This window comes from Urocampus carinirostris, chromosome 1 (assembly GCF_059441175.1).
Source record: "Urocampus carinirostris isolate Australia breed hairy pipefish chromosome 1, RoL_Ucar_1.0, whole genome shotgun sequence".
Lineage (NCBI taxonomy): Eukaryota > Metazoa > Chordata > Actinopteri > Syngnathiformes > Syngnathidae > Urocampus > Urocampus carinirostris.
This window is the reverse complement of record NC_142349.1, coordinates 55251494-55265474: the sequence shown is the minus strand read 5'-3', so window position 1 is coordinate 55265474 and position 13981 is coordinate 55251494. Positions and strand designations below refer to the sequence as shown.

Below are 13981 nucleotides of genomic sequence, written 5' to 3'. Positions count from 1 at the left end.
ATTAGTTGAATAGCCTACTTGTATACTTTTCATGATATTCTAATATTTTGAGATAGGATTTTTGAGTTTTCTTAAGCTGTAAGCCAAATTCTGCAATATTAAAATAATAAAAGGCTTGAAATAGTTCAGTTGATGTGTAATGAATCCAGAATGTATGACATTTTTGTTTTTTTAATTGCATTACAGAAAATAAAGAACTTTATCACAATATTCTAATTTTCTGAGACAGTCCTGTATAAAACTTTGTATCTTGTAATGCATTGTGGATTTTATCCAGCAAACTTTGTAGCAGATGAACTTGGTAACCATAACTAAAACGATAAGGTTGTACAAATCATCTTTGACAAATATCTCAACTGTTCAGCAGTATTTTTTTCCCTCAGTGCTTCCACTTATATACTGCCCTACATTTAGTTTGGCTGCATTGGTCTGGTACGTTGACATGATTCTTGACCTGTGTCTTGCATCAAAATGTCTGGCATTGCAGTCAAGAAATTGCAATGGAAGAGTGATTTTGAGATGGCCTTGTTTAAATTCCACTCGGATCATCTTTAAAAGGGACTTCTTCCTCGTTGTCGACGTTTAGAAAATGTGTTGACACATTCACCAGTGATGGGAAACTGCAAGCACGAACGCCATCTTTATGATTATCCGCTGAGATGATTTGCACAGGGAGCGCATTATCATACTGCTCCAGATCGTCCATGCTAATCCTGAAAACATAAGTTAAAGAATTTAGGGGCTTTCATAAGTTATTAAAAGCTGCAAAATATATTTATACCACCAGTACAAAACTCATTTTCAAAAACCTAAAAAATTTGATGCCTGACTACATAAAATCAATGTACAGTAGCTTAGATTTGCCCATATTCAAACATGAGTAATTGATACCTATATACCGAATTTTGATATGATTACTAAGTCATCATCATTTGAAACATTAATACTAAGTACTGTCAGAATACATTTTTCTGAGTAGTTGGTTCCTATATTTCAAACTTTCAGATTGTTGAGCAGACAATGATTGCATGTAGTAGAGTCCTGCTAAAGGAAAGCCGTCGACATGATTCATAGTACAGTTCAGGGAATAGCTTCGCTTTTAATCATTCATAATATGTATTGGTACTTTCCTGTCGTTGGTGTTATACCTTGAATCAATGTTGACATTGGTTGGTCCACCTTTTAAATAGATGAACTAGGATGATGTGTGTACTGATAAGGCATTAGTAGTGACAAAATATACCAGTATTGTTTTAAGGTATGATACTAAGGATGGTTAGTTACTGGTACCAGCTATCATTAGTGTATGCGCCTTCAAATATTACTGGTATATTTACTGATACCTGGTATTGGTACAGTGACATCCCTATTATGCTGATATCTAAACAATACTGTTAACTGATATCTTTATTCGTCCTCCACTTTCAAATAACAGGTTTACTGATATAACATAGCTCGTAACTAATCGATACTGATAACAGACTTCTGTAAATTTCCATCCTTCGTATTGATACATTTAAATAATGCTGATATATTAACTAACAGGAGCTTTGTATCACCACTATATTGTCATGTAGTTAGCATGATGGACTAGAAAAATTATGATCGTGGCATGTGACCAACCTCATATCAAAAGTGGATCCTTTAAACGTCGGTCTAAGGCGATCAGCCGTGGTGGATACAGTGTAAGGGATGGAGAAATGTCTCTGAGCCCAGTGCTTGTCCCTCTCCAAGGGGGCCAGGTTCTGATACATGTCATCCACAGCCAGCATGGACACCTTAAGGACATCACATCATGAAAGTGGCATTGGTGGGTAACACATTTTAACAATACCCTCGAATGCTGAAATTCTTTTGGTTAGAGGTGCTCGTATAAAGAGGTATAAACTGATTGTTCGATAATGGTAGGGACTCATCCCCTTCGTCTATGGTAAGGGTGTCAAAAATAAGGCTTGTGGGCCAAATCAGGCTCGCCAACAGACTAAATCCTGCCCACAAGACAATGCTGAGAGAAGCGGAGGAGATAATTGAGCTGCAATTATAAATATGTTGACTTCATGTCCCTAAAGCCAGGCGCCAGACTCAAAAAAACTTAGGCTGTATTTCTTTCTCTTTTTTTCTCTCTTTTTCACTTATCTCTCTTAACTTTTCTTTTTCTCTTTCTTGTTTTCTTTCTCTGTCTATCTGACCTATTCTCAATTTTTCTTGCTTATTCTCTCTCCCTTTTCTCTCTATCTTCTTGTCTCTCTAATTTTTCCTCATTTTCTTTCATTCTCTCTCTTGGTTTGTCGAGTTCCTTCACCCCTCTTTCGATCTCTCTATTCCTCTCTCTCTCTCTCTCTCTTTCTCTTTCTCTTTCTCTTTCTCTCTTTAAAATCTAGTACCTGTGAAAGTTTTTTTCCATCATTTAACCCCTGAGCTAAAAAGAATTTGACACCCTTGGTCCATGGCAAAATTACACCCTTGCCTGGAAGATGATCAGGATCCGACGCAGGCACCTGAATGTTCCTGTCGATGAGCTGGTTGGTCTCGAAGTCGTCGTCATCTTCACCAAAAGGGTTGATGATGAGCTCGCCCACTTTTAGCCAACCGGCGTAGAAGAAGAACTGAAGCAGGGTGAAGACGGGAACGTATAAGTCCAGCTGGTTGTTCTTATAGCCCTTGTCCGGGTTTAGGAACTGGCGGCCCACCACGCACAATGCGAAGAAGGAGTAGACGGCTAACGTCACCACCTGAGAGTGCAAGAATATAGACCCTTTCATTTGTTTGTCAACATTGTGATGTATCCGGCGGGCGGGGCTTTGCCTGGAGGGAAAAACTAGGGTGAAACAAGATACAAGCGTACGCGCGAAAAGTTTAGCCTTGTATCAACATTTTAATGGCTTTGACATTATGGCCTTATAACCTTCGTCATGCGTGATCTCGAGGTCATAGCTGGAGGCAAAACAAGACTTTCGCTGGTCAGAAGACTGAGGAAAACAATGACAATTTTCCTTTTTTTATTAATGATCTTGATGATTAAAAATTCTGTAAATCGCTCACACAGACATTTGTGAAACAACATTATATTTTAAGTAGTTGTGAATATAAACTGCGATGTCTGTGTTCTTCCTTGTCAGATTCTAGTTGATGAAAATGTCTATGCCTTTCAGTTTACGTCCTTGTTTTAATAATTCAGCTTTGTTCTTCCGGTTGGTGAATCTCATGAAGACTGCTGACGGTCTCTCGTTCGTCCTGGGTAGCCGGTGACGAGCCTCCACGTGCTCCAGGTCTATTTCAATGCTTTTACTCGATAGGAAGGACACCACTTGCTGATCCACCGAGCGAGTATCCTCTTTGCTGGGCATCCTTGACGCTCGTGGCCTTACGCATACCAGCGCAGCTTGAGGATTATGCCGGTGATGGTTAGGGCATTCACCACGGGGATATTCCTCTCGCCCGTTGACCCGCCACTCCAGCTCTCTGATCCTTTTGTCCTTCTCAGTGTTCTGGAGGCGCAGATGTTGCAGTACCAAATTCTGTTGTGCTCTGACTGCCGCCAAATCTCAGCACAGCGAGTTGATTGAGGTTTTATGGTCCTCAACCGCCTATGATGTTGGGACCATCTTCAGTGGCATACCGGCATGTATGACTGCAGTTAGCTCGGCAAGCAAACTCACGACCGCAGGCCGGGGATCGAAAATGGGACTGTGATCGATGACGATGAATCGCAGATCAGAAACCCCAAAATTCTCTCAATTCATACTTTTTCTTTTTTTTTTTCTCACAGAAACTGTGCAAAAATAATTTCTCAACTCCATTTTTCTCTTTCTGCAGTTTTAAAAACTATATGATCTCGTGAAGTTTTCGACGTCACAGCTGCTAGTTAAAGTGAACAAAGAGGTACTGCCAGAAAAAAATCCAAAAAGAAGGAAGCTATAAATTGAGAGGATGTAGTGATTTCAAGATTTAATCAATAAGAACCACCAGGAAAAGCATGTTTGTGTCCGTACATGGAGTCGACCTTTGGAACAAATTACAGGTTGAACTCAAACAATTTACAAATAATGACCTGTTTAAATCCAGATACAAAGAATCAATATTGTCAAAGTACAGAGAGGAAGAAAATTGGGTCTGAATGATAGATAAGTATTAGAACTATTGTAGAGCAAATGGGTGGTTTAAGCCATAAATCAACCTTGTTATCTTCATTATTAATATTATAATTTTTGTGATCATAACTGTTTCTAACTGTTATTATCACTTTTGTCATTATTAACGGTGTATTTAGTGATAAGATGCATTAAAGAGTTAAAAGGTAAAACTAATAATCTGGTATAATTATAACTATTGTGATGATGACCATTATTATTATTGTAACTTATGTGACTATTATTGTTAATAGTATTATCATAAGTAGTAGTATTATTGGTATCCAAATGTTAGTGACAGTCAATAGATGGAGCAAGCTAAAAATAAGCTTGTTATGTTTGTAACTGTTATAAAGCCTATTGTTTTTGTTACTGTTATTATTATTGTCATCAACAATATGACTTTTTTAGTGTCATTGTTATTATATTGCTCTCACTGTTAAATTGTAAAAAATCATTACAATCTAGATTTATGTTTAGAAACAAACCAATGAGATGAACTAAATATCTTGGTTATGATTTTGAAAACTAGACAAAAACTAAATAAATGGCGATCCAATCATATCGAGATAACTTTTATTAAGAGGCGTGGTCTTCTCACCTGAGTGTACACCAGAGGGATGCTGATCCAATCGTAGTGGAACAAGAGGCTGCATTTGGCGCGGTACTTGTTCAGCTCCTGCAATTGTAACAAACGTCTGGATAATATGGTTGACCCCGGGTTACAACATTTCATGTTTACGGTGTTTTGACGTTACGATGTGAAATAAGAAGGTTTTTTTTCATCCCCTCATTACGGCATTTGCCCACCATACGACATCTACAAATTAATTTGCGTGACCAAAAATGTACACAAGTTACATCTTTAAGATGGATATCCACTATTGGTTGACTTCATATAAGATTCTGGCCTGTTTTTATATTATTGTTTGAACTCCCTCTCAAAATTTTTTTATCTCTTAGATCAGAATCTCGTGTAACAAATATTTGTTTGTTTAGCTTTGAATCCCTAGACTGGCCCAGTGATGCCCAGGGGAGAATCAAAACCATGATATTCTTGGAAAGAAAACTTGGGATTATAATGAGATTAATACAAAGAAAGGGCATGCATCATTCCTCTTGCTAAGGAACATAGCTGTAACTAGAAGAACAAGGGGACGATCAAAGCAACAAAGTCTTCTAAGGGCGTGAAAATCCTCTGAATCAGTCTTTATTTGAATCCACTGTCTCCTCCACTCTCGGTATCCACCCACAAACTCAAATGAACCAGCTTAAGTTACAGCACACCAAAGGTAAATCAAATGTAATTTTTCCTTCAAATGTTTATTCATTTAAAATTCTATGTATTAATATACACATATATTACACACATAAAAGTACTTATTTTGTTTTAATGTTTTATCTGGGGTACAGGGGATTTGGGAAGAATATTGCCAGAAACCATAGGATTCTATCCCCCGCTATATGATAATTTTCCTCTTACAATCCCCACATCGAAACTGATTAATGTGTCAGGACTGGAACGAAATCAGGACCCAATTGCGTAACGTTTACGACTAGTTTTATTGAAAGAAAGAGGAAGGGCTGCACCCACGATCCGGTGTTCGCTGGACGCGGGAAGCAAGTCGCACTCGGATTGTGATCCGAATACGGAAATGGATCTTCCGTAGTGAGCGATGGCGGTGTCAGGGACGGAAAAACAGGTCGGTAGCCCGAACAGGGAGAGAAAAACCGTGGTCAGGGTCGGAAACGAGTCGTAAGCCAGGACAGGAGAATAGATGTAGTCGGGATCAAAAATAGGCCGTAACCCAGGACGGGCAGCAGATGTGGTCGGGATCAAAACAGGTCGTAGCCGGAGACAAACGGGAGCAAAAACGGGACAGGCGGGAGTAAGCGTCAAAAAAGGCTTGCCTTGTATCAACAGATGTTCGAAGACGGACTGACAACAGGGGAGTGACAGTACTGGGTTTAAATAGGGACAGGGAGCCAATCAGAGCCCGTAGCACGGGTGAGTCACATAGGTAATCATGACATATCATGTCATATCTCAAGGGTCTACTGTAACTGGCATTTTAACCCACCCATCTTTAATGAAAATATTGTTTTCTGAAAGGTTTTAGATCAGGGGATGGTGTCATAATAGTCTGTGGTTTGCAAAAATTTATGGTCTGTGCAGCCCTTTGAGACTCTTTGTGATTAAGTGCTATACAAATAAACATGACTTGACTTGACTTGTCTTGAAAGGCGTAATCTTTAAATTGTGTGAAAACCTTCTTTATTGTAAAATGTCCACAAGAGGGCATCCGATACTTATATTGTTAAGACTTCAAAGTTTGATCCAGATACCTATTGATAGCTCACCCTTAAACAAAATATTACAATACTAGACAAAGGATTCTTCAATGTTACCATACAAAATCATACATGGACTTGCTCCCTCTTATCTTTCAGATCTGATTTCCCTCTATGTCCCGGTCCGAAGCCTACGTTCTGAGAGTGCCGGTCTTCTGGTGATCCCAAGAGCAAAGAAGTGTTCTGCTGGTTCGAGAGCGTTCTCCATCCGGGCACCGGTGCTGTGGAATGCTCTTCCCCCTGAGATCCGATCTGCAACCTCAGTGGAAATGTTTAAATCTACGCTTAAAACTCACTTCTACTCTATAGCATATGAACAACCTACTCTTTTCGTCGGCTACAGAGCAGGGGAATGTATGATAATATTCTGAAAAATAGTCTGTGTAATATAGTGTAATGATCTGTGAAGCCCTTTGAGACTCTTTGTGATTTAGGGCTATACAAATAAAAATGACTTGACTTGACTTGACCATGTATCGGAGGAATTAAATATCTGGTTGTATTCATTTGTTGATACCGATGATATCCCAACCTTTCAAGGTTCACAGATCACAGGCTGGGGGTTTGCTCTCTCACATGAAACAGAGTACTGATTTCCGTTTTTACCAGTAGCAGGGGAAGCCTCCTGAACTAACTCAGATACAGTGCCTTCGTCATCTGGTTCTTTTATCAACTTAAAGTGTCATCCCACTCTTCATTGATTTTGACGGACAGTGGCGTGTTACAATACTTATAGTAGTTCCTTAACCTTTAGGAAGTGAGAAATGAAGAAGAAAGTGACTCACGTCCATGAGGAGCCTTAAAGCCACGTCGTCCCTGACCCGGGCCTCCTCCCTGGCTTTTGACGCAAGGTTAGCGAACCAGGTCAGGGGCATCCAGTATTTGTTGAAGTCCGAGTGCAAGCTCTCCAGAATCTTCAGCTCATGTGAGGTCATGAAGCCTAAACACAAACCCTGGTTATTTTTCATTGATTGGTATCAGCCTCCAGAAGCAGGATTTTATCAGTTATCGGTAGGAATAAAAAACGAAACAGCTATCATGCATCCCTACCTATCTTTGCATATATTTTCTTTCTCAATAGATCAAGTTATCAGTCTCCAGAAACATAATTTTATTATTTTTAAATCAACCATTTAGTGCATCTCTACTTTTTTGGGTAGGTTTTTAACTGCTTTTGTGATTTTTTTTTTCCTAATATAGTTAACAGTTAAAAAAACTACAGTATCGTTTATTGGTATAAGTCTCCAGAAGCAATAATGTTGTCAGTTATCCGTATCGATTGGTACGTATTTGCATGTATTTGTATTATTTTTTTCCATATATAGCATGTAGTTAAATAACATCAGTTTCCAGAAGCAGGATTTTATGGGATTTTGGTTCCTCAAAAAGTTCAGAGTGGAATATTTCTCTATGTGTTAACAATGACCAACTGAGTTCACGGAGCCTTTATTATCTTTTATCTTACTTTTATTGGATCTGTATAGGACTAACAACACATTAGGAGGCAGTGGAGGGCACGGGGTGGAAAATGATTCCATGCTTCTCCTTGCGATTTTCTGTTTGTGTAGGATGAAAATAGCAAAAGTAAGAAAAGGACTGTTTCAAATAAAGTCCAAACGCCAACCCAAACCCCTTAAAATATAAAAAAAGAAGGGTTTAATCGATTACATCTTAGATATGCGCGTACTTGCACGCGCTACAAAAGGAGCTTGAAAGAAGCTGCAAAGATGACGTTTATCGATTTTGGGTTCAGAATTAGGATTTTTTTTATGTACAGGTTATTATTAGGGAAAATACATTATTATTCATTCCTACTTACAGTATTTTGGTTAGTGGTTGATATGTCTTTTAGTATATAGTATCACGGCTTACGGGTCCCTTAACCGCCAGGGTCGAAGGGGCACCACTTCTTTTGTATTTTGTCTGGAAAAATACGACAGTTTGTACGGGCATGGAGCCGTGGAGGTTGACTGGTATCCCCTACTGAGGATAAGCGGTGAAGATAATGGATGGATGTTGCACGTTTTTTAATCGGGACACTTTTGTTTGGGAACGGTGGTTGCTTCAAAGGGTAGGAGTACGTGTGGTCGTCCATTTGAGATTTTTTTTTCCTTTCAGATTGTAATCTCATACTGACCGACTTCTCACTGCTTTGAGAGAGAACCAAAATATGTCTTCGTTGTACTTTTAACCTGGGCGGACCGGAATAATGTCTCCGTTGTCTTGCCATTGGTAGGATTCGTCCAAACGTAATGCGTTATATGTTACGCTTGTCAAAGTCGCGTCTAGTCTCAGACGAATCGCGAGCTTCGCGTAAAATTTTTGTTGCTCTGGGCACCCATAGTTGTGCGACCTCAGACTAACATGGAGCGACTTCCCCATGGGATGCCAATTTTTAGAAGAAACTCCAATTTCTCGACCTATGATTTTTTTATGAATATTAACTTTGGTATGATAGTTCATGTATTTTTGCCTAGTATTCAAATCAATGGGTTTTTTTTTTACAGAAAGAACATTTTTATTCAACCTCTAGGAGGCACTAAATATTACATACTTAAGCCGGAGCAATGAAATAAAAAATAACGACCACAAGTAAAATTGTCATGATTACTCATTGCCCTAACCTGTGCCTGCCGGTTTGGCACCAGGTGCTGCTCGTTGCCTGATTGGTTTCCCTCCTGTTTAAACTCAAAACTCCATTCACTCCTCGTCAGTCTGTCAGCGAACCTCCGCATATGCAAGGCAAGCACTATTTGACTCTGGCTCTCGTCTGTTCCGCCCTCACCTGTATCCTGCTTGTCTGTCCCTGACTTCCCGATTGCCCAATCTGGCTAATTGGCCCGTTTTGCCCATCGACCACTCTCCGATCTCCCGCTCCGGCTATTTGACCCGTTTTTGCACATCGACCACGCTCCGATCGCCCGTCATAGCAACTACACTCGTTTCTGCATTCCGACCACACTCCGATCCCGTGAGCTCCTGGCTCCTCCTGCCCAGCGAGCACAGGATCGGTGTTGTATGTGTCCCCTCACCTGACTTCCTCGATTCTCATCTACTGCTGGTAATAATCTCCCTCTAAGACTACAGTAACAAAAACATATCATTTTGTGATGCATTGCAGTTCTTAACCACTGCAAACCACAATATCCATCGATTCATCCGTTTTCTGTGCCGCTTATCCCCACTAGGGTCGCTGGAGCCCACCACAGCTATCTTTGGGCAGCGGGCAGGGGATACCCTGAACTGGTTGCAAACCACGATAATAGTAATTTGAAAAACACCAGCAGTATGCAGTTAAAAAATCTAATCGTCTATCGGTATCGGTTTCAAAGAGCAGGAATTTGTCAGTTAAAAGTAGGGAAAATGCATCCCTAGTTTTTAGTAATTACTCATTTGTATTTTTTTACCTACCAGCGTCCACCACATGCTCCAGGGTCGGGAAACGTTTGCACACCCTAGTGCTTATGGAACGCAAAATCAGCACGGAGGCCAGGTTGGCATATCGCATGAGGGTCCGGCGCAGGAGTCGGCCCCTCTCATCGGCCCCATGGACGTTGCCCGAGACTGCCATCATCAGATTGTCTGGCAGCGGGAAACTCGTGTATTGGCCCCACCAGCGGTTAAAAGCCAAGGTCACGTAAAAACCTACCAAAGTAACATATAACATTTACTAGTACCGCACAAATCTAATTGATTTGTAAATCACTTTTAATGGCAATACATTGCCATATAAAGTGCAGTATATAAACAGTCAGCATAATATAAGACTATAAAATTCCCTCCTTTATCCACACCCAACAACCCAAAACACACTCCTACACAGACACACACAATGGTTAAAATACAATAAAAACAAAATAAATAGCAATAGAAATAAAATATGCTTATGGCAAGGCAAACACTAACAATGTGAGTCGGCACCCCTGATCATTTTCAAAATTTTCCGTTATAAATCATTGGTTGTTCGGATCACCAATTTCAGTTAAATATATCCTATAGAAGACAAACAGTGATATCTGAGAAGTGAAATGAAGTTCATAGGATTTACAGAAAGTGTGTGCAAGTAGTTCTCCTCGTTCTTCTCTTAAGAGTGGCAACATGGGAACCTCAGAACAACTGTCAATGACCTGAAAAAAAACGATTATTCAACATCATGGTTTAGGGGAAGGATACAAAAATCTAGCTCAGAGATTTCAGCTGTCAGTTTCCACAGTGAGGAATATAGTGAGGAAATGGAAGACTACAGGCACAGTTCTAGTTAAGGCCTGGAGTGGCAGGCCAAGAAAAATCTCAGATAAGCAGAGGCGAATAATAGTGAGAACAGAACTCAACCCACAGACCAGTTTCAAAGACTTACAACATGATCTTGCTGCAGATGGTGTCACTGCGCATCGCTCAACTGTTTAAGCGCACTTTGCACAAGGAAATGCTGAATGGGAGAGTAATGCGGCAGAAGCCTTTTCTGCGCACAAGCCACAGAGTTGCTTGAGGCATGCCAAAGCACATTTGGACAAGCCAGCTTCATTTTGGAATAAGGTGCTGTGTACTGATGAAACTAAAATTGAGTTATTTGGACATAACAAGGGGTGGTATGCATGGCGGAAGAAGAACACGGCATTCCAAGACAAACACTTGCTACCGAGAGAAAAAATTGGTGGTGGTTCCATCATGCTGTGGGGCAGCCAGTGCAGGTACTGGCAATCTTGTTATAGTTGAAGGTCGCATGAGTTCCAGTCAGTATCAGCAGATTCTTGCGAACAATGTTCTAGAATCAATGACAAAGCTGAAGTTGCGCCGGGGCTGGATACTTCAACAAGACAACAACCCCAAACATTGCTGAAATTCTATTAAGGCATTCATGCAGAGGAACAAGTACAATGTTCTGGAATGGCCATCTCAGTTCCCAGACCTGAATATTATTGAAAATCTGTGCTGTTATTTAAAGCGGGCTGTCCATGCTCGGAAACCATCAAACCCGATTGAAGTGGAGATGTTTTGTAAAGAAGAATGGTGAAAAATACCTTCAACCAGAACCAGACCCTCATTGGAAACTCTCGGAAGCGTTTAGAGGGTGTTATTTCTGCAAAAGGAGGATCTATTAAATATTGATGTCATTTTTCTGTTGGGGTGCCCAAATTTATGCGCCTGCCCACTTTTGTTGAAGCAATTATTGCACATTTTCTGTAAATCCTATAAACTTCATTTCACTTCTCAGATAACACTGCGTTGTCTGTTATTTGATTTATTTAACTGAAATTGCTGATCCAAACAACCAATGAAGGAAAATCTTAAACGATCAGGGGTGCCCAAACTTTAGCATACGACTGTATATATGTATAGTAGCCTATACCAGTATCGGTTTCTAAGCTTCATATGTACCATTTTTTTTTGTAGAGAGAAGGTAATATACTATCGGTATTGGTACCAATGACTACTTTTTTGTTCCTGATATAGGTGAAACGATACTAACTAATACCTACCAAGCACAAAGAGAATGGGGATGAAGTTGGTATTGGTAAACTGGTCACAGTAAAGAGCGATACGCTCAAACACGTCCTGTTGTTTCGGCGTCAGCATCAACCTAAGTGTTACAAAAACAAAAAAATAATAATAATCTAGCTATTAATCTAGCTATTCTTGTGTTATTTTCGTATTCCTTGATAAATGCAAGATTGGTTTCCATTGATGTAATGTTTTTGCATTTCCCTTGAGCACCACTGTAAGCATTTGAACCCATAAGGTAATAAATAGAGCACAACAGATACAGTATTACTAGGCACACGGGATTCTTAACATAATGGAGAAAGGCATTGTGGGAGGTAGTTCAACTAATAGCATATCTGTGTTTTCTTGATGCCGTGACGCAAACTAATAGTTGACCCGCATCTTATATGACATTGGCCAAGACCAGATAGACGTCTTCGAGACCTAACTAGTAATTTGCACAAACACTGTAATGTTTGAATTTTGTAAGTTTTTGGCCACGCGAGTACTATATTTTGTATTGTATGTTGTGTAATTGACAAACGATGTAGCAAGGGGCCAGAAATATCTTACTCCACGCCATTAGGTGAAAACGTTGTATGGTGGGGTCGCCGTATTCCGAGTGCAGTTTACAATAGTGTACAAACTCTATGATACTTTTTTTTACCTGTTTTAGTAGCTGTACATATTAAATGGCATGTTATTAACGCACAGGTCGAGAAAAAGTGTAAAGACAGTTTAGCCAATAAAAATGCAGGTTATAGTGAGGGTTCACCAACCTGTAGAGGGCACTAAAAAAGACATAAACCCCGCAAAAGAGGAGAAACTCCTTGTAGAGCAGCTTGTAGATGCTGCCCTTCCACCTGAAGAGGAGCTTGGAGAAGCCCCCGAACCGCACGTTGGCCACCTCTAACGAGTACGACACCGTCATGCCTGCGAGATACACAAACTCCGGATGGAGATTTCTACTCCAGACCGCATTCTTTTTATAATCTCCCCTGTCCGTCCTCTCTTCACATCACACCTTTATTTGCCCAAAGACAAGCTGCACATAAATCAATTGTTATAACATGAGTTTGGCAAAAAATGCCTCAAAGGGCAATAATTAATGAATACTTTGGATTATTTGTAAAGTGGCTTGCGAAACTATTTGGCCCCCTTGAACTTTGTGACCTTTTGCCTCATTTCAGACTTCAAACATAAAAATATAAAACTGTAATTTCTTGTGCAGCATCAACAATAAGTGGGACACAATCATGAAGTGGAACACACTTTATTGGATATTTTGAACTTTTTTAACAAATAAAAAATGAAAAAGTGGGTGGGTTACTTTACTTTCAGTGCAGCAAACTTTGTCCGGAAGTTCAGCAAGGATCTCTGAATGATTCAATGTTGATCTAAATGACTAATGATCCAAAGCATCTTCAATCAACCTATACAATAGAGCAGGGGTCGGCAACCTATGGCACACAAGGGGTTAACCAGTGGTACGCGAGCGCACGGTAAAGTAATGATGATTTTCTTTTAATGCACATTTTTACCTGAAATTTAGACATTTTCATTGCGCGCTTTCATTGTTTAGCGGCTTTACGGTGAGCGTGTGTCTGCGCGGTGCCTCGCAGAGGAGGAGAGATCTGTTTTAACCCTCCCACAGAAACACCGGGGGGCGATAAATGAACGAATCACGACAGACAAATCATGACAGCTCCTCGAGCAGAAAAATCTCATTCTTTCGAGCCAGCGTGGGCAGACGAATGGGGCTTTGTGCAAAAATGACCGTGCTGTTTGTGCATTATGCCTCGAGAGCGTTGTACCTCGCACGTCAAGTGTTAAACGTCCTTACGAGACGAAACATGAACATGAGTTCAAGGACGAGTCTGAAAAGGCGGATACTTTAAAACGCACTGTCCAGGTACGGTGTCGTGCCTAAATCCGACTCCCCTTCAAAATCCCCCCCCCCTCGCATGAACGCGCATTCTGCTGCGCTTCCGACAAAAGTGATCGCATTCTATATA

General features: G+C 40.3%; 1 protein-coding gene across 1 annotated transcript; it reads right to left on the bottom strand.

Annotated features, from left to right (window-relative positions):
- Positions 1-529: 529 nt before the first annotated feature.
- On the bottom strand, positions 530-12897 carry best4 (bestrophin 4). The gene is made up of 8 exons (XM_088321870.1): positions 12746-12897; positions 11963-12063; positions 9894-10127; positions 7268-7422; positions 4732-4809; positions 2499-2732; positions 1624-1778; positions 530-713 (listed from the first exon to the last, which is right to left on the bottom strand). Exons 1-8 carry the CDS (start codon positions 12895-12897, stop codon positions 530-532), a joined length of 1293 nt encoding a protein of 430 aa, XP_088177996.1.
- Between the last annotated feature and the right edge of the window lie 1084 nt (positions 12898-13981).

Coding starts and splice junctions, on each gene's coding strand:
- best4 (XM_088321870.1), bottom strand. CDS start 12,897: ATGACGGTGTCGTACTCGTTAGAGGTGGCCAACGTGCGGTTCGGGGGC. Junction 7,423..9,893: donor GGAGCATGTGGTGGACGCTG/GTAGGTAAAAAA, acceptor GTTTGTGTTTAG/GCTTCATGACCTCACATGAG. Junction 714..1,623: donor GGATCCACTTTTGATATGAG/GTTGGTCACATG, acceptor TTATGTTTTCAG/GATTAGCATGGACGATCTGG.